Genomic DNA, 25112 nt, shown 5'->3' with positions numbered 1-25112 from the left:
ACTTAGAGCACGGCGACTGGGCTGCTGCTTTTCAGTGTTCTGAGAGGTTCATCTGGGTGACATCTATGCTTTGTTACCTACATGGACCTGGGTCGGGGGAGAGGAATGTGATGGGAAGGTGCCCACATGCAGGCCTGGATCCTTCAGCACTAATGGATGAAGGGTCAACATGTCAAAGCCTCAAAAGAAATGATGAGGAAGGAAGCCGCAGGACACTGGCAGAAGGCTGTGCCTATAGCTCATTTAGCCGACCTTCCCGAAAACCTTCCATGTCCCCTCTCTCTCCTCTCCTGGTGCCTGCCTCTTGCTCCCTCTCTTTCATGTGCCGTGCTGTGCTGAAATGGGAACTGAACTTGGGCGAAGGGCTTTGATGGTGTTTATGTCTCGAACAGAACGATATTTCCGATGGGCTTGAAGTAATACACACCCCAGTTCTCTGTGGCCCTCTGGTTTCATCGTGGTGATAAGATCTCCCCAAACAAAGATCAGCCACATTGAACTTCATCTTGTTCCAAGCTCCTTCTAGGCTCCCAAAGCAATGACAACCAAAAATACACTGATACCCGCAGTGTGTCCCACTCCTCTCTACTCAAAGCATCATTCCTCTCTCAGAATCAGTTCTCTTGGACAGGTGCACTGGGGGTTGAGGAGTAACTGGGGGGGTGTTGCTAAGCAACGGCCTCACCTTGAGGTCCCTGTGGACGATGCCCATTCTGTGCAGATAGTACACAGCATCCAGGACCTGGCGGATCAGAGTGCTGGCATCCTTCTCTGTGTAGAATCCCTTCTCCACTATCCGATCAAACAACTCACCACCGGATACGCTGTTTTTTAAAAAAAGAAGAAATTAAGAGTTTGAGAGGAGCTGTCATAATTACTCAGGGAAAACCATCAATAAGGTGATAAAAGACCCAGACTGCATTTCAAAAAGGAATCCATTTTCAGGTTTAGATTTTGCCCCACCTCTTTCCCAGAAGTGTCCTCAGGAAGTGTTCCACTGTCACGACAGTAGAAATGTTCAGAACACAATAAAAGGAATAAAGCCAAACCAGGATCCATGTACTCATCAGGCTTTAAGAAATCTCTCCTGACCTTGGCCTCTGTTCTGCTGTGATGATATAAGGTCAAAATACCCTTCCTAAATGTTGGCACCAGATAAGGGGAGGGGGCAATCCTGTCTAGAAGTTTCCTTTGTGTGAGAAAGGACCCTTACACAAGGGGGGATGCTGTGGGCAAAGCCTTGGCCTCCCAGCAGGACATCTGGGTTCTTGATCAAGTTCTGCTTTTAATATACTGAGTGGCTAAGCACTCCTTGTCTCCTGGGACCTCAGTTTTTGCCTCTGTAAAGTGAGAGCGTTAATCTAGTCAGCCATTTCAACAGAGAGCAGGCACATGCCCTTGGAGGTATCACCACGTCCATCAAAGTCATTTGAGATTTACAGAAGAGAAAGAAATAAATAAAGACACTGTATCATATTATCACATCGCTTTGCTTTGGTGTTTATGGCATAATTTCATTTTAATTTGTTTTGAAATTCAGAATGTCTTTAATGGTTGGTTGGTTTGTTTGTTTGCTTATTTGTTCGCATTTATCAAAATGGGGACAAAGGTCAAGGCCTGGGGGACAAGCTCCACAGCCCCTTTCGTCTCTGAGATTTCATGCTTCTCTGGGTCTAATGAAGTAATGGAATGGTACAGTCCAGAAAAGACTCAACTAACTGCCTTCACATTTTTTAGAGTATACACTTCTCTAAGAAAAGCAGTGCTTTGTTCAAATCATCAAGCCTTTCTAGAAATAAACTTCAGGGACACATTAACACTATTACAAAGAAAAAAGAAGAAACAGATTTTTCAAGAACAACATAAAACAGTTTGTTTGAAATATTAAAATCATAAACCAGTTTTGAAACAACTCTACAGCTTTAATGCAACAGAAGATGCATCCTGGTAGAAACACACACACATACACAAAGGTATTAATTTCTACAAGTCATATAGCAATTAATGTGCAAGAACTGATCCACTGAAAACTTCTTTGTAAAAAGTTAATAAAGAAATAAAAAAAACCCAATTGCAGCTATAAAAGGCTTATGTGTTAGTTTTTTCTATTACCTAGAGTCATTCCAAGTAATATTGTGCTTGGATGTTTCATTTCCAAAGCAAACTGACAAGCTAGATCAGAAAGGAAAGGCACTCAGGAGAAATAAAAAGCAATTCAAAGAGTGAAAAGAAATGGAAACAACTGAAAAGACACTACTTTTTGACAGCTATGTTGTTGAAAGAATCCATCCTTAGGTAATCCAAGGTATCAAGACATATTCTCCTGGTAACTGAGACCAAGCTTGCTCCATTCCTTGTTTTTCTAGAACTTTTCCCAGTGAGTTTCAAGGTCTGAACCTTTGCAGAACTCAAGGATGTACTACAGGAAATAGATGTCTGCCAAGGGCAAGGTGAGCCCGAATGCCTGGAGGCTTACACCTTGTTATTTATTGAACACTCATTTGACATTTATGGGGTGCCCACTATGTGCCAGCACAATGACTATGCACACTTGGTGGCAATAAGGCAGCATTAACGCCAAGGGGGAAAGTTTGTTGTGTTCCTGACCTTGTACCCATCTACCATTGGTCCACCTTCCAATGATGGCACAGCTAGCTAATGTTCCAGTACTTTCTCTCTAATGGCCTGCCTGCTACCACCGCCTCTCCTCTGCAGCTGTTGTTGGAGCTGGGGAAGGAATGCTTACCCCTCCTAGCAACCTCGCCTCCTCCTCTGAGCACTCCACCTCCCAAGTCTTGCCCAGTCCTCTGTCTCCCTCAAAGCTTATCTGCCAAGTTCCCCACTCTCTCAAGGTCCCTTTTTTTCTGCTACAGGATATATATGGTATTGATGAATTCTGTTCAATTTAAATATGTGCACTACCAAAAGGGCCACAATCCAGTGAAAACTAAAGAATCAGTATGGAAAGATATGTAACATCACTATATTCTGTGCATTTAATATTCTGCTTCTTAAAACTGCAAATTGCACCAAGGCTCTGTTTTTGAACATTACTCAGAAATAATTTGGTTTCCTTGGAAACCAAGGCACAGGGGAAATGTTTAGAAACTTGACAATAAAAAAAATATGTAACAATACTAATTAAAAAGTCTAACTTTGCAAATCATTTTAGACTTTTCAACTATCTCATTAAGTGTGCTTTTTAAAAGTCCGCTGTTAGGGAATGAATGTTCCCCTTCATTCTTACTTGGAAGCTGTAAGCCTAATGTGATGGTATTTGGAGGTGGAGCCTTGGAGAAGTAATTAGGTGTCAATGAGGTGATGAGAGTGGACCCTGGGGTTGGAATTTGGGCCCTTATAAGAGGAAGAGAAACCACTGCTCTCTCCCTCCACCATGGGAGGACACAGTGAGAGGGCAGCCATCTGTGAGTCAAGAATCTCACCAGAATCAGACCTTGTTGGCACCCTGAGGCCGAACTTCCAACCCCCAGAATTGTGAGAAAATAAATTCTGCAGCCTATGGTATTTTACTATGAAGCCTGAACTGAGACACCCACTTATTCTCAAAAGCACTTGAGAGGTAGGCAGGGCTAGTATGATGGTCCAAGAATCACTGCTGAGGAAATAAGTTTAGCTTCATGGTGAGGCACAGGTGTCACTCTCCAGTTGGGAGGCCAGGCTTTGCTTGGCTGCTGTTTGGCTGCAGAGCTGACTGATAGGTCATTTTCCTGAGTCAATAACCTTCCCTGGGAAACCTCCTATGCATGTGGTTTAAAGCTCCTTGTTAGACATGGAATCCTCCAATTACAGCATCCAAAAAATGTTGGAAAGGACTAGGGTCAGGAGATTAGGAGAAAAAGAGTAGAATCATAACAGATCAAGAGATAAAATGGAATCAATGGTAGCTGTCTTAGTCTATTTTCTGTTGCTAAGAACACAATACAATAGACTTGGAATGTTATAAAGAATAAAGGTTTATGTTTCTAGTCCAAGGTCAAGGGGCTGCATCTGCAAAGCCTTCTTGCTGGCAGAATCCTGAGGTGGTGTGGGTCTTCATGTGGAGAGTTGGGGAGTTTATAAGAGGCCCAGCCAAACTGCTTTTTATAACAGACCCACCCTTGAGATGACCCATTAACCCAGTGATTTTCTTATCACATGAATGCATTAATCCTTTATTGAAGGCAGAGCCCTAATCACCTCTTAAAGGTCCTACCTGTTCCATTTATTAATATCTCATACTAAATATGACATTTCAATATATATTTCAGAAGGGAAAAACCATTTTCCAATCATAGTAGTGGCTATTGGGAGAGAGACTCAGCTTCAAGGGTGCAAAGGTGGAAAGATGAATGGAATGCCAAACATTAAGGAAGCAGAAGAAAGAAGAGATGGTCAAAAATTTGCTGCTCTTCTGAATTCCATCTTTGAATTTTATTTAGAACAACCTGTCTTGGCATGGAACTTGGGTTCACTCAGTCTCTGATCTTCCTCACTCATTAGAATGTACTGCTATCATATTGTATGTGGATTTGAAATATGCAAATGTGAAATAATTCGATATAATAGTCTCAGCAAAATTTCAACTTATTTGCAAATTTATCAGTAATACAAATCCCTTCAAAATGAAAAAAAATTAATTGTCAAGAAACATAAAAGTTGCTGGGTTGAATAAAGAGTAGCTCTTTGTCAGTATACCATGCATTTTTTTTTTTATGATTCTGGGAAAACCAGTTATTGTTTATATGCACTTGAACTTCACCTGATTTTAGGAGATATTATCATTTTATCTTAAAATTAATTGCTTATTACAATTGAAAATGTCTGTGGCTTCCTAACATTACCAACCACACATTTGCTATAAGGAAATACGGGCGTTATTGCTGTAAAGTGGGCTCCATCAATCTATTCCTCTAGAACAAAGTCAGATGTAATAAAACAACATGCAGAAGGCCAAATGGTACAGGGCTTCGAGTACTCTGAGAAATATTTGCAGCAGTGCTGGGTCATAAAAAGCAGTGGCACAGAAAATATGCCTTGAAATTCACGAAAGCAGAGACAGTGGAGAGGACACAGGTGACATGCTACAAGAACAGTGTGGTCTGGATGTGCCCCAGAGCTAGGCTGGTTACAAATATGTTTTCTAAGAACCATCTGCCCCTTTACATTTAGTCCCAGGGGAAGTGCTCTTGAAATATACAGGCTGTAGTTAAGAAACCATTTTTCAATCAAGAAACCCCAAGGTCCAGAGGACGGATAGGTACATTTTAACCCAGTTAAGTGAAAGGAAGTTTCCCTTCTCCATCTTTTCCTCAGTCAAACCCCAACCTGGCACTGTCTGGGATTCCCCTCCTCCCCGGCACCATCATCGGGGCTGGTGCCTAAAATCCCCACGGCTGTATCTAGCTTTGGTCCCTGCATACCCTGCTCCTGGGGGATCAGGGTACCCTCTCCAGGGAGATCCAGGCTTAATCTCACACAACCTTGCCCTCAATATGTCCCTCCTTCAACAAATCCTACTTTATTAATTTAAAAAAACACCTTTATTCTTAAGAATTCCATTTCATAATATCTGCCAGGTCTTGATCTGTTCAGAAATTTCCAAAATATAAATTCATGCCTCTCTATCTAGTAAGCCAGATAGATTCAACCCCTTCTATTCCTTATACTCTGATTTTGACCATTTTGCCTTCCTGGTTTTGGGGTGTAACAGACTGATTTGTGTCCCCCTAAAATCCCTATGAAGTCAATCCCCAGTACACCTTAGAATGTGTGCACATTTGGAGATAAGGCCTTTGGAGAGGCAATTAAGGTTAAAGAAGGTCACAGAGGTGGGCCCTAATTCAACTGGACTGGTGTCGTTATAAATAAAGGAAGAACGATCGGTGGTAGAGCGGGTACTTAGCAGGCTTGAGGACCTGGATTCAATCCCCCAGCACCCCCAAAACAAGAGGCACCAGGGGTACTGTGGATACAGGAGGGACCATATGAGGACAAGGTAGTCATTCACAAGACAAGCAGATATTCTCAAGAGGCACCAAACTGCTGACATCCTGATTTTAGACTTCCAGGCTCTAGAACTGTACCAATAAAATCCCATTGCTTAAGCCACTCCATGGTGTACAGTCATGGCGCCCATAGCAAACCCCTGATGGGCATCAAAAGGGTGTTCCATATTCACACTGTGTATCTTTTATTTAAGAATTGTATGCATCTTTCCTCAGCATGCTGTGTATCTTTGTACAGTCTCTTTTTATTATTTTTTTCAAAGTTTAGGTTCAGGGGGTGGGGGCTCAATGTTTGCTACTTTATTTGTATTGCATGCTTTGTTTATTCACCAGATCATTGACCAATCCTATATGGAGCCAGTCAGTATGTTGTCCCTAGTCAAGTGGGGTTGTCATACACAGCCAAGTGAAGCATAAAATCAGTGTTCCGATTGTGGTAGGAAGAGGAGTGGTGAAGGTGTTTGACTATAAAGGTCGCTGAAAGGGACCTTGGGTACAGGGCGGAAGGATGGGACAAGAGGAAGTGAATCTGTCCTAAAAGAAGGAGCCATATTTAACTAAGTGGAGAAAAGCCAATGGGCAGGCAGAGCCCAGAATTTGAATTATCAGGACACAGGGGAGTTAGTGGAAGGAGAATTTGCTGAGCTGATATCTACAGGGAAATTGTCCATGAAAGAATGTTATTTCAGCACCTAGAGCACACCAACCATTTGGTGCGCAGTGCAGGTTTGTGATGGGGGAGCTACAAAAGAAGCTCCAGTTGATGGTCAAGACTACCGGGACTAATGACAAAATTGCCCAGCAGGACATCACAGAAGGGAGAAACCAGATAGTAACAAGGCTTCCTGGAGGACATGCCTGAACTACCTCTGTGTCCTGCAGCCTGGCATAGTACTCAGTGAACTTCAGAGAAACTGAAGCTGGACCTTGAAGGGAGGGAGCCTCTGAGACCTTTGCTTGGGTGGGACCTCAGTGACAGCATCACCTGCCTTCCATCTACACCTTCAGTTCCCAGCTAGCTGCCCCTGAGGCTGACCAGGAAGAGTGTGGCTATGGGTGAGAAAGAACTAAAGGCATCTGGATTTTGTTTGGGAAATCTACTTGTGGAGACGATAGAGAAACTGTACTTTTGTATTACTTAGGGGAAAGAGGGTTAAAAGATATGTGAAGAAACTATTTGCATGATCAAGAGTTTGAGAGAAAAAATAGCTAATCTCATCTAAACCCAAAGCACCTGTTCACATTCCAAAAAAAGATCATCACAAATCATTTTTTAAATTTTTTTGTGCCCCAAGAGGGCATGCTATTCATATTGAATCCCCAGCACATATGACTTTTCAAGTGGGAGAAGAGAAGAAAAATAAGTAAATATGTGAAAAAATAGATAATGTGAAAAAGTGCCAGAGGATTGGAAATGCTGTGAGAGTTAGACCCAATGGCATGAGTACCTGGTACAGCCACTTTTAAATGGGTTGGGAAACAGTCCTTCTCAACGACAGATCACAAGGAACCAGTAAGGATTGGGGGGAGAACACTCCAGGCAGAGGGATAAGCCTGTCCTAAGACCCCAAGTGGGGCAGAAGTCTGGAGTGACTATAGCTTGATGGGAAACAGGGAGAGTGTTTTCAAAAACAAGTTTATGGGAAAGGAAAGCCGAGGTTGCAGAGGAACATGTAAGCCGAGGGTCAAGCAGGGTAGGTCTATTCTCCATTTGATAAGAAGTCACTGGAGCGTTTTTCAGTCTGGTGGGAGGCAGGTGAAGTGATTTACCCTTTTAAAAGATCACTCTGGTGGCTGCTGGAGGTGGGCTGTAGATGCATGAGAGGAAGCTGGCAGATCAGAAGGGGGTCAGGTGAAGGCTCTCACTGGGGAACACAGGAGTCAGCAGTGGACAGAGGCAGGGTACGTGTTAGAAACACAGTAGGCAAGGCTCATGGAGGAAGTTGGTAGGGGACCCCAAGAAGGAGAGGATCCCATTTATTTTTTCTTGCACAAGTCGATGACGACACCACTATTTAAATGGGGGCCGTGATTATTAATTTTATGCATTAACTTGACTGGATGGGGGGGGTACCCAGGTTATTTGAATAACAATGATTTCTGGGTGTGTCTGTAAGGATGCTTCTGGATGAGATTACAATTTGGATTGGTGGGCTCAGTAAAGTAGATTGCCCTTCGCCACGTGGGTGGGCACATAATGCAATCTATTGAGGGCCTGAGCAGAAAAAAAGGTGGAGGAAGGAGAAATTGACTCCTTTTGCCTCCTGCCTGACTCTTCAGCTGAGGTATCACTTTTCATACTCTTGAACTTGAATTTATACCATTGGTTTCCCTGGTTCTTAGACCTTTGGATGCAGACTGAACAATACCACTGACTTTCCTGGGTCTCCAGCTTGTAGATGGCAAATTGTGGAATTTCTCAGACTCCATAATCACATGAACTTATTCCAACTAACCAGTCAACCAATCAATCAACTGATCAATCGATCAATACCTCCTATGGGATTTGTTTCTCTAGAGAACACTGACTACAACAGGGGCCCTGGATAAAGAAGAGATTTAGAGGAATAAAAATATCTAGAGCAGCCTTGACCAATAGAATTTCCTGAGATGATGAAAATGCTCTTTGTGGGTATTGCCCAGAATGGTAGCCACTAACCATGTGTGGCTAGTGTGCATTTGAAACATGGCTGGTACGACTGAATAACTAATTTACAAATTTTATTTATTTTAATTAATGTAAACAGTCACTTTGTTTTCAGTTACCACATAGGACAACGCAGATCTAGAGCCCTAGGTAGAATATGTGGAGTCTGCAATGCCTATTGGATGAAGCAATCAAGCAGGTAGCTATTTTTTTTTATAAGTCTGAAGTTCAGAGGACAGAGATTAAAATTAACAAGACATCACTATTTTGAAGCTCTTTAAAGCCAAAATGTGATCAAGCACTGAAAAAGTGTAACTCAGTTAGAGAAAGGGGTATCTAATGGCAGAACTCTGTTAAACTAGGAAGAGCTAGCAAAGTAACAAAGGTAGGAAGCAAAGAAGGAAATAGGGTATTATGGAAATCATGGCCAGTCCTACAAATGCTGCTGAGAGATCACGTAAGAAGGGGACAGAGAATGTCCATTTTGTTTGGCAAGATGAAGGCAAGGACTGGGGCGGAGATTCAGGAGTCCCCGGCATAGGAAATGGCTGTAGACCCTGGGACTGGAGAGTTTCTGGGTATGCAGAATACCCAGCTCTGAGCTCTCTGAGACTCATTTTTCTCATCTAGAAAAGGGCTGATTGTATCCATTTTAAGAATTAAGTAACACAATAAAAAGAAGATGCCTCTGTGAACTCATGGCTTGTTTTAGGTCCCTTGTGAATGATAATTCTCTCTGCCTTTCCATGGGGGAACTGGTACCACGAGCACTGATTGACAGGGAATTCTCATGAAGGAAACTTTGAGGATCAAAAGAGTTGCCTCTTGGGCAGGATGACTGAGGGGCTGCTGGTTATCCACATTGAAGAATCCCTACTTTTATATTTCTGTTTCCCACAGACAGGCAAGAGATTTTTTTTTTTTTAAATATAGCCAATCATTTGACTAGGGTAAAAATTTCTGTCTTACAACACAATCTCATAAGTGAATACTGTGACTTCTGCACCAACTAGATCTCTTTCTGTAACTTTATAAAATAGGACTTGCAGGTGAAGTTCAGAAGGTATGGACCCAGTCTGGCATATTCCTGGAGATGTTCTAGGTAAATGAAGTGCTCATTAACCCCAGATGGTGACCTTCTGGTGGAGCTTAAGCAGTATGAACTTTATGCCAACAGATGTTCCTGAATGTATTAAATATAATATTAGAAAAATTATAGTTCCAATTAGGAAGATTTTACTTGGCAGCACAATTATTTTTCTATTATAGTTTTTTTAGTTTTAAAGCAATTTTGCATCCCTTGAGTGGATAACAACTGAAAGAGATAGGAGACGGTTCTGGAATGGGTCTAGGAATACAATTTGGTTACAGATCGCCTGCAAAATTGACAGTTCCCGCATGGGGAATTGCCAGTTGGCTGTAAGCACATCTTGGTCTATCTTGGGTAAATGACTGCTCAAAACTGATGGAGAACAATTATGCAATTTCACATATGCTCAGAGAGTTGGAATCTGAAGGCAACTGATAGGGCCCTAATTTTATGACAAACCTAAAAGATGCATTTTTAATTTCATTATTCAGTTTTAATGGGAATTCATTATATGTGTTTATATTTGTTCTGGTGTTCCTAAGCCAACGTGGATTTCTACTGAAAAACCAGCACATGTGTGGGAGAGCACATGAATTTAGATGATTCAGGAAGGATTTAAGATGTCCTTTGAAACAGCAAGGATGAAACAAAAACTATCTGTCCAAGGGTCAGCCTTGCAAGATGTCCACTGCCTGTGCTGGTAAAGTCTCAGTGGCTCTCAAGTTCACCTTCCAGCAACAGCATTGAGAAAGGCACACAAGGACAGGTGCCCAGTTCTGTCCACTGCTGTGCCTCAGACCCTTTCCGCCTACTGAAGCTTCACCTGTTTTCATCTTTCTATTCCTACTCATCCTTGAAGCTCCTGCTTGAATGTCCCTACTTCAGAAGAGCCTTTTCCTAACCTCACACGAGATTAGGTTGCCCATTCCATCCTCTCTCGGCACCCTGTATTTCTAGAGCACACACCAGCTGTCAACAATCATTAGCATATTCATGTGTGAGGCCTGTCGTACTGTGCCACCCCAGCCCAGACTGAACTCTATGAGGGCAGGGCCCTGTCTACCTTGTTGGTTGCTTGTCCCCATCCCAGACTACTGAACTACCTGCCCCAGAGAAAAAGCAAATGAAATATTTGCCAAATAAAGACTTGGACAAAACTGCACAGTGAGTGGAGTGTGGGTCTAGCTGGGCGTGACCTTACATAGTCTGTGCCATGGGACACAGACAGAAATTTCCTGCAGCAACTGGATGCCAAGGTAATTCTTTCTCAACCTCCACCTCCTTAATTAATTAATTAATTAATTCTTGAGTCCCCCACCCACCTAAATTGGTTACTGGCTTGCATATTATAACTTTATCTCGCTAATCATCTCTCCCCTTTGTCTCTTCTGCTTTGAGTTTTGCTTGGAATGTGCACTGTACGTTCTGAATTATGTTCTAGAGCCCCTGACCCACCCACTAAATGGCTTTTCCACTTGGCTGTCCCTGGTTTTGCGCAGGGACCCTGAATATAAGGGTCCCTATGCCACAGAAGGTCACATCTTAAAGCATATAAACAACAAAACCCTTGAGCACATTTTTATAACCATCGATTTAAAAAATCATACCAAAAAATCATTTATAGCAATGCGGTAAAGATGAGTTAGTGATACAGGGTAGCCTGTGGGGACAGAGTGACCTCCCTCGGATGTCGATGACTAAATGGCAACGTCATGGTCCAATCCATGTCACGAGAACAGGGTGAGGCAATCAAAACTGACAGATCAGGCCACAGAACAAAAGCTGTCAAGTCATGGCCACTGGTTGTCACTTGTATACTTTGACAGATAACTGCCTTCCCTTGTAATTGCACAACTATGCATTATGCATGGGAATGCCTTTGTCAATTCTTGTGCTTATTTATAATTAAGCAGATGAAACAGACCAGGTGCCAGGTAGGCAGCCACTGCACCTGGTTCCTGCTCACTCGGCTCCAAGTGCTTGCAATCTGAGAAGAAAACCTCTCCTCCTGGCTGTGCAGCTTGAAAAACACATTGCCTGTGTATTCTAGTACTCACAGTAGGCAAAAGTACTTCTTACTGAAGGATTCCATTTTTTTTTTCTTCCTAGCACCCACACATTCATCCTTCACAGTTGGTGTAGAGGCAAAGAGATACCACATGACGTTGAATGAGACTACTACACATTCCAAAACAGCATTTTAAACGACCCATAAGATCACATTATGTTTGCATTATGTAGTAGCCTTAATGATACAAAAATGACAAAAGAAGTTTTTTTCCCCCAATATTTCTAAGAATGGATATTACTAACCTCAAAGAATGAACAGCAACTGTATGAAAATGATGGTCTTGACATTGGGGTTGTAATTTAAGATGAACAGCTCCTTTGCATTATGCCTGAAATTTAGGAGCTACTTCTGGCAAAGATTGTTAGTCAAGGTATATAGCCCTGGTTAGACCTATTCATGCTTTTACACTTGGATTCATTTCCCTATAAAGAGAAATTATCTACTAAACTATCTGCAGTTGCAATCAAATTTAATGGAGAAACAGAAACCACATAATGGATTAGCAGTCTTTGGGGCCACATTTTGTTATACTGTTGGTCATTACTGATCAAATAATCAATCACCATTGATTGACTAAAGAACATTTGGGGGCTGTGCTGCCTGGCACAGTAAAAAGGGTCTTCTGGTGGGCAATAGAACTAGCTATTGTCCTCATGGAGGAGTCACTCTGGCCACCAAGGACCCCACGACTCAAAGCTTATGGCGACTACCAGTGCTTTTTCAAAGCCTAAAGAGAAAGATCTTTCTAGGAGTCCTTTGCTTTATTTCTTCAGGTTTTATAACTATCCTAAAGGAAAACTCTACCAGTGTCTCCACCCTCCTCCTTGAGCCCCTCCTGACCCTTGGCATCCCTCCAGGCCAGAACCTAAGTCTCTGGCTCAAGCCTACAACCCTAAGAGCTTTCTGCAATCCTGTCCTTTATTCTCAATATTAGGACATATTGGCTCTTCCCCACTACAGTTTTACAAGAGACCCTTGACAAAATTACTTCTCACTCAGAGTATTCTGATGGCTACTAAGTATGGTTGCTTTTGAATAATTTTTATTTATTTTTTCTTATTTTTCAGGACTGGGTATTGAATCCAGGGCTATGTGCCTGCTAGGAAAATGCTCAACTGCTGACCTGCCTCCTTGGCCCTAGAAAAATCTTTAACAAATAAGAATAGGAAGAGTTTAGTTACCAAGAAGCATGAAGATTAAAGACAAAAATCTCATTGTTCTGGACTAGACCAGATGCTGGGGCAGATTCTTAATACCTCTTTGCTGCATCTCTGACTTGGGCTGTGATGGTTAATTTCATGCAACTTGATCAGGCCACAGTGGCCAGATTTTTGACCAAATATTTTTCTGAATGGTTGTGTCTGTGAGGGTCTTTTTGGATGAGATTAACATTTAATTTTGGTGGGTAGAATAGGGCTAACTGACCTGTCTAATGTGGGTATACCTTATTCAATCAGTTGAAGGCCTAAATAGATCAAAAAATGTTCTTTCTCCCCTGAATAAGAGGTAATTTCCTGCTTGACGACCTTAGCACAACCCCAGTGCTAAAGTAGTCAAGCACTGGCCTTTTCCTGCCTGTGGACTGAAACTGAAATAATAGCTCTTCCTGGGTCTCGAGTCTGCTGGCTTTTAGATTGGAACTTAGACCAACAGCTCTCCTGGGTCCTAATTTGCCAACTGCCAATCTTGGGACTGTTGGCTTCCGTAGCCATATGAGCCAAGCCTTTAACTTATCTGTCTATGTACATCCTGTTGGCTCTGTTTCTCTGGGGCACCCCAACACAGGTGCTTTCAGCTCCCAGGGATCCATTAGCCCCAATTCATGGCATTATGTATGGCATCAGACGGAAGAATGCCTAGGCTCTGTGGTACAGGGACTTTGGATGCCTTTTATTGATGTCCCTCCTTTCACTTGCAGGGAAAGCCACATTCTGAGCTTTAGGGGTGCTCATCTGCTGTCCCTCAGCTCTGCAGAGGCACAACTCCTTGGCCCTGCCCCAGGTTGTATCCTGGGTAAATCACCTTGTGTCAGTAACTCCAATCACAGCTATAGAAGGGAAAACATGGGCAGCACAGGGTCAAAGAAGAGTAGAACAGCAGGGGCGGTGAGGTTAGGGAAGCAAGACAGAGAAAGTACTTTCAGGCATTCTGGTCTGAATTATTGAGAGTCTCCACAAACATTTTCCTGGAATGGGAATGTTACTGCACAGAAAAATCACATTTATAAAGAATTCACCTACCACTGCAATGTCCCTCTCAATTTCTGGCAAGCTTTTCTAAGATGCACAAGCCCCAGGTGGAAACAGGTTTAAGATTCAGTAATGTATTCATAGCTACGCAGGTAACTCTAGGCATTGAGCCAAGTGGTAAATGTATTTCTGAAGGACAAAAACATAGCAGAGCCAATTAGAAGTCTGAGATGCTATCTAAGTAGGAAAGGGGCCCTGAAACACATCTTTAACAAAGTTACAATTCTTTTTTAAATTAGTTCATGTTTTTTTGTGGTGCTGAGGAAGGAACCCTGGGGTTTGTGCAGCCAGGCCCATGCTCCACCCCAATCCAAAGCTACTGTTCTCCATTCACAGTGTTCTGGACTAAATGTCTTTCTCAGACTTTCTTGTATTTGGAAAACCAAAAAATCCACATGGAGCAATTCTTTAAAACCTCACCTTAGGGAGAGAGACACCTTCTGCAGTGCTACCTGCATTATTTACCTTTCTTATTCTCTTTGGCACATTCCATTAGTAGTATCTTAGCTTGGTGTGTGTGTGGGTGCACGTGCATGTTTGTGGTTGTATGTTTATTTTGAATTAAGAGTTTTGGTTCATGTGGGTCTTAAAAAGAAGAGTAGGTCCGGGTGCAGTGGCGCATCCCTGTAATTCCAGCGGCTCTAGAGGCTGAGGCAGGAGGATCTTGAGTTCAAAGCCAGCCTTAGCAAAAACAAGGTGCTAAGCAACTTAGTGAGACTCTGTCTCTAAATAAAATACAAAATAGGGCTGGGGATGTGGCTCGGTAGTTGAGTGTCCCTGAGTTCAGTCCTTGGTAAAAGAGCCCTTATGAGCATCCTTTACATCCTGGGAGTACAATGGCTATCAGCAGCCATGACCACTGAGCACTGGTAGGAGGCTTTGTGTGCACAGAACTGAGAGCTTCAAGTACAGAACTGGACTTGTGTTTTGAACATTCACCTTCCTTTGCTACGTCTTTTTAAAAATATGCCTCTCTGCTTTGCACATGCTAGAATGGCTAGAATCTAAAAACAAAGCAAAAAAAAAAAAAAGGAAAACAAATGTTGGCAATAAACATGTAGAGAAATTGGAACCTCAGCCATTGCTGGTGGAAATAAATGAGAACTAAGGAAGCCACTCTGGAAAATAACTTCACAATTCCTCACAAAATTAAAGTGTAGAATTACAATATAACCTAGCAATTTCATTCCTAGGCATATACTCAGGAGAATTCAATACATATGTTCATATAAAAACTTAAATGTCAATGTTCATAACAGCTTTATTCTTAATAGTTGGAAAAGAGGAAAGTACCCAAATGACCATCGATGGAAAAATGGATAAATAAATGTGATCTACATAATCCATTTATGGAGTATTATTTTAACCACCAAAGGAATGCAGTACTGATAGATGCTGCAACATTTTAAGTACACTGAAAACGTGCTAAGTGACAAATCCAGACACCAAAGGCCACATGCTGCAGGACCCCATTTATATGAAACATCCAGAATAGGCAAATCTCTAGAGAGAGAGAGTAGATTAGTGATTATTCAGAGGAAAGGGGAACAAAGAGTGACTGCTAATGGGCACAGAAAGTTTAATTTGGGGGTGACGTGAATGTTCTGGAATTAGTGTGGATGGTCCCACAACTTTGTGAATGTACTAAAAACCACTGCATGGTACTTTACCAAGAAGTATCCGACTTACAGCCCTTTTTGACAAGGTACCCTCTTCTCTTTTCCTAGACCCATTATTTTATTAAAAGGATAACAAATAAGTCCACTGAGGGTGTACTCTTATGTCAACCTTGGAAATATTTTTGTCTTGCCCTGTCTTGACCCATCTCCTCTGTGTCTATTCTTTCATTTTTAGTGACATGGAAAGATGGTGTCTTGCTGGAGCGAATCTTTCTTTTTTTAGACAGCCTTTTCTCTTTTTCCACTTTCTGTCTGCACACACCTATCCTTACTTAAACAGCCCCCACCTGGAACCTGGGTTCTTATATTTGGAATAAAGTAGAAGAATTATAAAGCACAGAGCCCTTGTCAGAAGTGGTATTCTTAGACAGCCTCTGGGAGTGAAGAACTCCTTGGCACAGGCAGTTGAAGACATTTTCTCTGGAAATGGCTCTTCATTACATCTTCCAAGGTCTTAGGTGACCTCAACGAGCTGCTAAATGGCATCTCACTCACATATTATTCCTATCAATAGATCCTTTCATTTAAGAATTTAATTGCACTAAAATCTCACTAATGTAACTTGCTTCAAAATATACTAGGCCAATTTTTTTTTTTTTAAACGAGTGTGCTATTAACAAGATGAAAACATTCTAAAACTGGATCAGGGAGATGGTTTGCACAACTTGGTAAATTTACTAAAAATCATTGAATTCTATACTCAAAATGAAGGAAGATTATGGTAGAGGAATTTTTACACCGTGATAAAGTTGCTATAAAAACGAAAACAAGAAATAAAGAGCCCAGCACAGTTATACACACACCTGTAATCCCAGTGGCTGAGGCAGGAGGATCAGGAGTTCCAAGCCATCCTCAGCAACTTAGGGAGGCACTAAGCAACTCAGTGACACCCTGTTTTTAAATAAAATACAAAAAAGGGCTGGGGATGTGGTTCAGTGGTCCAGTGCTCCTGATTTCAATCCCTGGTACCCAATAAATAAATAAACAAACAAACCAGGGTTTGGGAGCTGGAGAAGTGGGTGGGTGCAAGTCAACAGCAGCTCAGTGGCAGAAGCTGGTGAAGGGTCACTGTAGTGGATGCTGTCGTGTCTGCTTAGCTCACTCCTTAAGGACAGTCTAGGTGCTGGAGTATTGGTTGATGATGGTTCCTGGCTGGGTCCTTCTGAAGGCCTCTCCTATTTAGCATAAGAGCTTGCTTGCTTGTCCTATGTCACCCTCGATTGGGGCAGCCTACATCTAGACAATGAGAAGATATAAACATCTATCCCTGCACCCTTGTTCCAAGTCAGGAGAAATAACTGAAGGGTCGCTTCAGCTCCAGAGTTCTGGGAAGTGGCTGAGGCCTTTGTCTGGGTGGATTTGCAGGGCAGCCCCCCCGAATTCCTGCTCTGCTTCCTTCCCTGCTTTCAGAAAACCACCTGCACCCAAACCTCTGCTTCAGAGGTTGTTTCTGGGAAAACTGACCCAAGACAGAGAGACTCATTATATATTATCTCCACATTTGTAAGTGTTGAACATTTTTCACCATAAGAAGCAAGAAAAACAAAAAGTTCCCCAAGAAAGAAAGATGGGTCTGATGTTTCACAGAGTAGCTGTTAGGGTTGAGATATGAGGTGTCCCTCAAAACTCATGTGTGAGAAAATGCAAGAAAGTATAGAGGTCAAATGATTGGGTTATGAGAGCCTTAACCTAATCAGTACATTAATCCCCTGATAGGAATTAACTGTGAGGTGACTGTAGGCAGGTAGGGTGCGGCTGGAGGAGGTGAGTCCCTGAGAGTGTGCCTTTGGGGTATATAATTTGCCCTTGTTGAGCAGAGTTCTCTCTCTCTCTCTCTCTCTCTCTCTCTCTCTCTCTCTCTCTCCTTCCTGGTGCAATGTCCTGAGCCACTTTCCACACTCTTCCACCATGTGCCTTACCTTGGGCCTAGAGCAATGGAGTCAGCCATCTATGGATTGAGACCTCTAAAACCATGAGCCCCCAAATAAGCTTTTCCTCTTCTAATTGTTCTTGCCACAGTTCTTGGTCACAGCAGTGGAAAAGCTGAATAAAACACTAGCTAATATGAAATCTGTTGTTCAAAGGTAAAAAGGAATAGAATAAGGAGGGCCAAGAGATGGCCCTATCTGCCGTGAACTAGATTGCTGGCTAAGCATTTGAGCAGTGCTCGGTGGGCACTGTGATAAGAACCATGAGATGTACTTGATGGGTTTGCTGAATTGATAAGTCCTCTTCTCAATCTGGCTGTCTGCCATAGTTCCAAGAGTGCACAGTCTCTGCTAAGCACAAAGAAAGCAATACAAGGAAATCAGAGAGAACTGAGATTCTCAGAAAGATGAGATGCCAGGAGAGTCTATATCCAATCATGAATTTAAAGTGCATTTGTTTCCTACACTTAATACAATTGCACCCTCTACTAGAGAGCCTGCAGGCCGGAGGATAATAAGATTTCAGTGATTCGATTGAAGTCACTGGTGGGAGCATTTTAGAACACACTCCACATATTCACTCTGTTACATCCAAAGCAGGGTCTGGATGATCCTATTCCTTTAGAGAGTCCAGGAGCCACTAATTATCTGAAATTGCTTTGCTTAAAAAAAAAATCCAATATCTTGTTAGAAATCTCTGGTTATCTGACCATTACTAACTCCCCGTGGCCTAATAGATGAAGGCCATTGTTATATTAAAAAGTCCCCAACCAAAGAGATGTAAATTGTCCCATGCAAAAAATAATCTCTTCAAAAGAGATGCAGGCCTTGGAAGTTGCTGAAATTTGCTCCTTGGCTCCCCTCCTTGTTTCTTGTTCAGTCTCAGCTTCTCCAGCTTGAAGCTCACCTGGCTTTGTCATTCTCCCCTGTCTGCCCTTCTGGCTGCATCTCTTGGTTTTGATCTTGCCCCTCTCCCTTGACATGAGACCGATAAGACGTGAATAATTAGTCAGCCTGCTGCATCTGAGGGCTTCCCATCCTTGGATTCAACTAACTTTGGATCAAAAATATTAGAAATCAAAATTGCATCTGTACTGAACATATCCAGAGTTTGGGGGGGGGTGTCATTATTTCCTAAATAATACAGTATATAATGACTATTTGTATAACATTCACACTATATTATGTATCACGTCATCCAGGGATGATTTAAAGTATATGAGAAGATGTGCAGAGGCTCTATGCAAATCCTATGCTGTTTTACACAAGAGACTTGAGCATCTGCAGATCTTGGTATCTCAATATCAGATACCAAAAGGGGATGGGTACGCCCCCCCCCCCCGTGGGGGTCCTGGAACCCATCCCCCACAGGTATCTGACATTGAGGAACCTCACTCACAACACCAGGTTCTCTCCTACCTGTGGATTTCCCTCACAGCCCAGCCTCTCTGTGGATCTTTCTCAGCAACCAGACCAGGGGTGTCAAGTAGCACTGCCCAGGAAGAGGGCAGAGGAGGGGCTTGGGACACTGTTGGGTACAGAAAAATGCAGAAGGGAAGCAGGAAAATGACCCCCCAAATGACGGGACAAAAGAGCATGAAGGATGGCTCTGTTGCCATGCTAGTTGTTACATAATGTTTTCACAAGTCAGAAAACACATTTGTCGTAAATAATACCACCTTTCAACCCATCACTGCCGAAAACTTTTCACTTCGCAAAAACATTTTATGCAATGGGGTGAATTCATTTGATTCTCACAGGCAAGCTATCGTTGGCCTTATCTTAAGGATAAGGTTACAGGAAGGAGAAGTGATTTGGTTGGAGAGAAGCAGAGATGAAATGAAAGAGAGAGTACCTTACACTTAGAGGCCTTTCAAATATTCTGATTACAAATAGTAAATGCTCAGGATAGACAATATGGAATATATGCAAAACACCTAGAATTTTAAAAGCCACCCCAAATTCTACCAGCTGAGGGCTCCCACAGTTAACATTTTAACTTTCTTTCTCTTTGTTTACATTTTGAATTATGCCTAGACAAAATACTGGGATGCAAGAATTACTCACTTTCGTTCCCATCAAAATTCGAATGTCCGGCTGGCTCCACTCTTGGCAGGATTAGCTTTACTTTAATCTTTACTCATTTCATAGTCTACACACACACAAACACTGCTTTAATTTGTATTCTTTAATATTGAACTTGAATGTTTTAAATTTTTGTTAGCCACTTCTAATTCATCTACTTGACTCCTTATATGAATTGGTTTTCTTATCCATTTTTCATGCATTTTTGGTTGGGTTTTATATTAATACAAATCCTTATTTAAAAAGTACCAGAAAACTTATAATGTTATACACTGCTTTGTGCTTCTAAAAATGCATTGCTTGAGAATCAATAAATTGTCGGTGCTACCTTTACTAGAAGTTGGCAGTTATATGAATAAATAAAATTATTCTGCTAAATACAATCATGATGTCTATCTCTCCTACAGTTTGAGAACTCATTCTCTTGAAAGTCTGATGCCACTTGCAAACCAGGCTCTTCTGACTTTCCTCCCTGGGGACACAGGAGGTGGTAGGAGAAGGGGTTGGGACAAGGCCTGGCCTGCAACAAGAGGCAGTGGGAGAGGAGAGGAAAGAGGGCACATGGTCCTCCCCATGGGGAAAAAAACCTCATGAGCTCTGTGGAACAAGAGAGGCTCCTTGGAATCCTGGCATTTGACATCATGATGAAAATCCCCGGATGAATAAGGAGGTTGTCCTCCATGTCAGTTCCCAGCCAGTGCCAAGACTCAACAAGGGGAACTCAGCATTCACTGGCTCAGTGCTACTGTACCGTAAAATGCTTCAAGGTGCCTGCAGTGGAATTTCAATCAAAATCAGCTTATCCTTCTGTTTCCCTTGTGATCAGATCATACTGCCAGCCATCTCTCAATCCCACTGCGATGGAAGACATGGGCGGGAAGCAGACATTGAAGAGTGCAGCTTTTTAATTTATCTCTCTAAAGAAGCAGGTGCCAACTAGGCTGCCCCATAACTCTTGGGATTAGGACCTGCCAGGCCGCCAGCCTCACATCTCAGTTTGCTGCTCCCAGCTGAGATCACAGCAGGGTCCTGGGGTTTGGCAACCAGGGCCAAATGGTCCAGAGAGAGGGCTGGTGCCCCCAAATGTCTACAAGCAACCAGCTCCTGCTGGGGATGCAGGCCTCTGCCAGCGCTGTCACTTGATGGGACAATGCAGGGTAGGGGTGAAGATGTTCCTCTGCTTCTTGCTTCCTGAGTCTGAATAAGTAACTTTCCTCTCTAGAGCTCAAATTTGTAAAATGAGATATTAATTGCACTTACGAACCTAAGTAACATGAAAAATAATTAGACAAAGCAAGCACTTGACATATGCTACCCATTATTATGTATTATGATGATTATGGTGCTGATGTTATTCTAAGGCACTCAAGCTAGGCAAATTCTTGGGATTTGCCATTTCACACATGGGACTGAGTAAATGTTTTCTGATTTAACGAATGTTATGAATGCTGTGTTGTGCCAGGTTCTCTGCTAGGTGTGGGGAGAGCCCTGATCCACTAGTAAAGAATTTTTTATGTTCAGTCCCATAACAGGCAGCTTAAAGGGATACAGACAACACAGAAAGATAAAGCATGCTTAATATTAGTAAAAAAAAAAAAAAAGACAGCTAAGGAAGGGAATAAAATCTAAGGTGAGCAGAAGGGAGAGCTTAGCACACAAAATTCAGGCAATGAAGTTGCCTGTGCTTGGTGACTCTAAGATGTTTCTCATAACTAAGAAGAAGATACAGGCAAGTCAAAGAGGTTTGTCTGTATAATTAACACAAACCAATCTTTCCAGGAAAGCACAGAGATCTAGGATTTAGCTCACACAGTCAGCTCCATCCACAGAGTATTTGAGATATATAAGATTGGATCGTCTCATCTTTAAATCTCTGATCTTTTGAAGTTTTTAAAAATAATTTAGAAAATGGACACAGATTCAATAATCATATATTTCATAGATATATATGGTTCTTGAAAGTCATAATGAAATAAATTTCTGGCCAAGGAAGCAAGTTCAATTCAGGAACCATTGAACCATGTGAGCTCAACGGCCCAAAGGAATTCTACTAATGTGTCGTTATCAGCAACAAAAATTGGATTGGGGTGTAAGGCACAACAAAAGTGAAAAGTACTGAATAAAGACCCAACTGGGTAGTGTTTTAATTTTGGTGCTTCTAGAATATTAGCTGGTGCTATAATTCTTCTATGGTTGAGACATTCTGGAATGGCTGGTTAACTGAATGTCATGGGGGATTGATGATATTTGCCACCATCTGACTATTGCCAAGCCAGATGGAAATCCAGTCAATTAACGAAGCGGTTCTTTGTCATGAAGTGTTAGAAGATTTCTGCTGTGTTTTTCAACTCCTCTGTCTGGTCACCAAAACCCCAAATCAGTAGATCATTTATGACTCCCACCTGATATTAATTAAAAGCTACTGCCATATAAGAATAGAAAAAAAAAAATACCACTCTCCTCCCAGCTGAAGGCATGGGGCCTCACATGAAGATTTGGGGTAACACCATGATATTTTAAGTAATTACTATATACCAGGAACAATGCTTGACATCTCACGGACATGATCTTATTTAGCCTTCAGAACTGCCCAGATATATACCACTATACCTCCACTCAGCAGGCAAGGAAACTGAGAATGTAAGGAGTTAGTGACCTGCAAGATGTAGGTGGTGTCGTTCAGGTCTGAAGTGAGGTCCTCTTTGGCTTCACTGTGCTGTCAATCATAAGATCTAGAGGGCCTGGCCAGATGCTGGCACCACTGCCCCTCATGAGTGCTGTCACCTATGGACTTCAGGTCACTCCTTTTTATTGATCAACAAGCCTGTCATATTCTCCAACACACTCCTGTCTTAACAGGCATGGAGATGCTCCTGCCCATCTCAGGTCCTTGAGTGCAAGTCCACAGATCTTCTAATGGTTTTTCCCACCACCTTCCTCCTCACCCACTCAGGCTCCTGATCACACCCTAGACCTCGTCATTACCAGTAACTGCAAGGCTTCCATGATCTTACTACCAGGCATCCTCTCTCTCATCTCCACCTTCCATCTTTCCAGCCTACTCCTTCCAGTATCTAGACTTCAATAATCCTTCAACCCCTTGGAGACCAGCACCCCACCTTTCCACCTGTCATCTTTATGCTGCCCCATGCCAACTCCACTCTCTGTCTTGCTCCCTTACCCAGCTTCGAATCCACGACCAATCCTTATAATTGCTCCTTTCAAAATACCCGAATTCTTCTCCCTGGCTTACTTACTTGGCAAAGCTGGGACCCTGGTTAGATCCAGCGTTACCTGCTCCACATCTGCACTGTGCAGCTGAATAGGAGGTGAAAGACGCAGGCTTGGTGACCAGTCTTACCGGCCTTATCTTGAGACTGAGTCTCCTATGTTGCTCATGCTGACCTTGAACTCTCGCCTCTTGCCTCAGCCTCCTGAAGGTCTTCAACTACACGTGGCCCACTGTGCCTGGATAGCCTCACTTCCAACTCCTGTTCGTGCTGACCCCTGATGGTGCCTGACCATCAAGGTCCATTTTCTTGTCCCTTCACTTTCTGACTCCTGCTGACAGTCATTTCACAACTTCCCTCCTCCATCTGTGTTTTGCAAGATTCTAAGCAGATGATCCAGTTTTCACCTTCACTAGGAAAATGGAAACATCAGAAGAGAATTTCCACAGGCGCCCACCACCTGAAGCATCTGCATCAAATTACCTGGCTTTCCTCCCCCTTATAGAGGATGATGCCTTCCAAAGCCAATCCTTCTGCATGGGCACTAGACCATATCCCTCTCCACCACTCAAGGACCCTGTTTGGGCAATTCTCCCCACTTTCTTCCCCAGTAACTTTCCTTGCTCTCTGCAGGATCACTTTTATTGGAACACAAATAGAAAGTACTTTTCCTCATGAAAACAAAGACATCACTTATCCTGATCTGACCTCACTTCCCCTTACAGGTGGGTTCACTAGACCATCCCTCTCCCACAGATGTCCCTCGTCTCTCTGTATACACTGGATTTTTCTACAGTACTCAGTCCCTTCACATAGACTACAGTATTTACTTATTTAATATGTTTTTGGCATTTTCTATGTTTGTAACCTATTGCAGGGGTATATTCAATCAAGATTTATTGAATGAAAGCACACATCAGAGAGGCCTTGTCCATGTTCCAGAGCTCCATTATTGTTGGAATTCTATTATTCTCGACTGTGATGGCATAAAAAATGGATCGGTCAGAATTTTAATAACTTTATTGAGGCAGTAAGGATCATTTCAATTACTTTCCAATTTTTTTTCACATCTTGGAGAATCTTCTTGAATTTTCCCCCCTCCTTACATAATCTGTAGTCATTATATAACTGCTTACTTTGGGGAGGGTTGCTGCACATGATCATCTCTAGTGATGGGGGTCTCCTTTAGAGATCTGTAGGCAGGTCCCTGCCCTAAGGTGAGCAAAGAGAGACAGACAGACAGACAGACACACACACACACACACAAAGGCAAAAATGCCAGAGCAACTTAAAAGGAGGCACTGATTTGGCAGCCCAGGCAAGCAGCTCTGCAGCATGGACAAGGTGGGGGAAGGGTGAGCAAGTAGTTTCAGGGCCAAGAAGCCAATCTGCTGCATCTGATGGAGCTGTCCGCAGCTCAGAATCATCTTCTAATGACATTAGAAGCAAAGTCTCTGTTTCAGGCTTATTACCACACCGATAATGCAATACTGATCCCTTTTTCCAACATGCTGACACTCACAGCCTGCAGTTCCAAAGCATGGATGGTGTCAGGCCACTTTAAACACTTCTGAGGCCAATTCACAATCATAGGCTATCTCAGCCCCGCAGTGGCTAACTATCCTCTGTCAGGGGGTCTGCTAATGGACTAAAATGACTAGGTAATTCAAATGCACAGACTGACATATCTAGTATGGCCCGAGGATCTGCACCAACCAGACTGCAAAAGCAAAGGGACTGACTGTCCTTGCATTTTTTAGAACCACATGGGCAGCTAGAAAAACATGCAGCATTCCCTTAAATCTTCAATTATACAAGAATGCAAATCTGCCGTATTTCTAAAGAAATACAGGGCTGTGACTGATCAGCATATGGCAAATCTGGACCTGCAACTCAGTGGGGTGGAGACAGCATCTCTGCCTCACTCACAGGGAGGCACTCGACACATTTTCTAGGCTAAATGGCTGTGATCCATTTAGAAATGTGCACATTTGAAAAAGTCTCTGGCTATTAGCTGCATCCTATGGTACATAACAATACCCTACAAACTGTCCTCAGAAAAATCAAATAAGAGAAAGAGCAAGCCTCACTGTGCGAGGTTGCCAGTTGTACTTAGGGCTGTGTGTGT

At 42.6% G+C, this 25112-nt stretch overlaps 1 protein-coding gene across 5 annotated transcripts in view; it reads right to left on the bottom strand.

The window, feature by feature from the left end:
• The window catches only part of Camk1d (calcium/calmodulin dependent protein kinase ID), a 382840-nt gene that overhangs the window by 63785 nt on the left and 293943 nt on the right, over positions 1–25112 (bottom strand). For all 5 annotated transcript variants that reach the window (XM_048812664.1, XM_048812665.1, XM_048812666.1 and 2 more), the window contains one exon: positions 686–824. In XM_048812664.1, the coding sequence (XP_048668621.1) occupies positions 686–824 (139 nt within the window). The remainder of the gene's footprint in view (positions 1–685; positions 825–25112) is intronic.

The sequence above is a fragment of the Marmota marmota genome, unplaced genomic scaffold (genome assembly GCF_001458135.2).
Source record: "Marmota marmota marmota unplaced genomic scaffold, marMar, whole genome shotgun sequence".
In the NCBI taxonomy this organism is placed as follows: Eukaryota; Metazoa; Chordata; class Mammalia; order Rodentia; family Sciuridae; genus Marmota; species Marmota marmota.
This window is presented reverse-complemented; position numbering and strand designations above follow the sequence as displayed.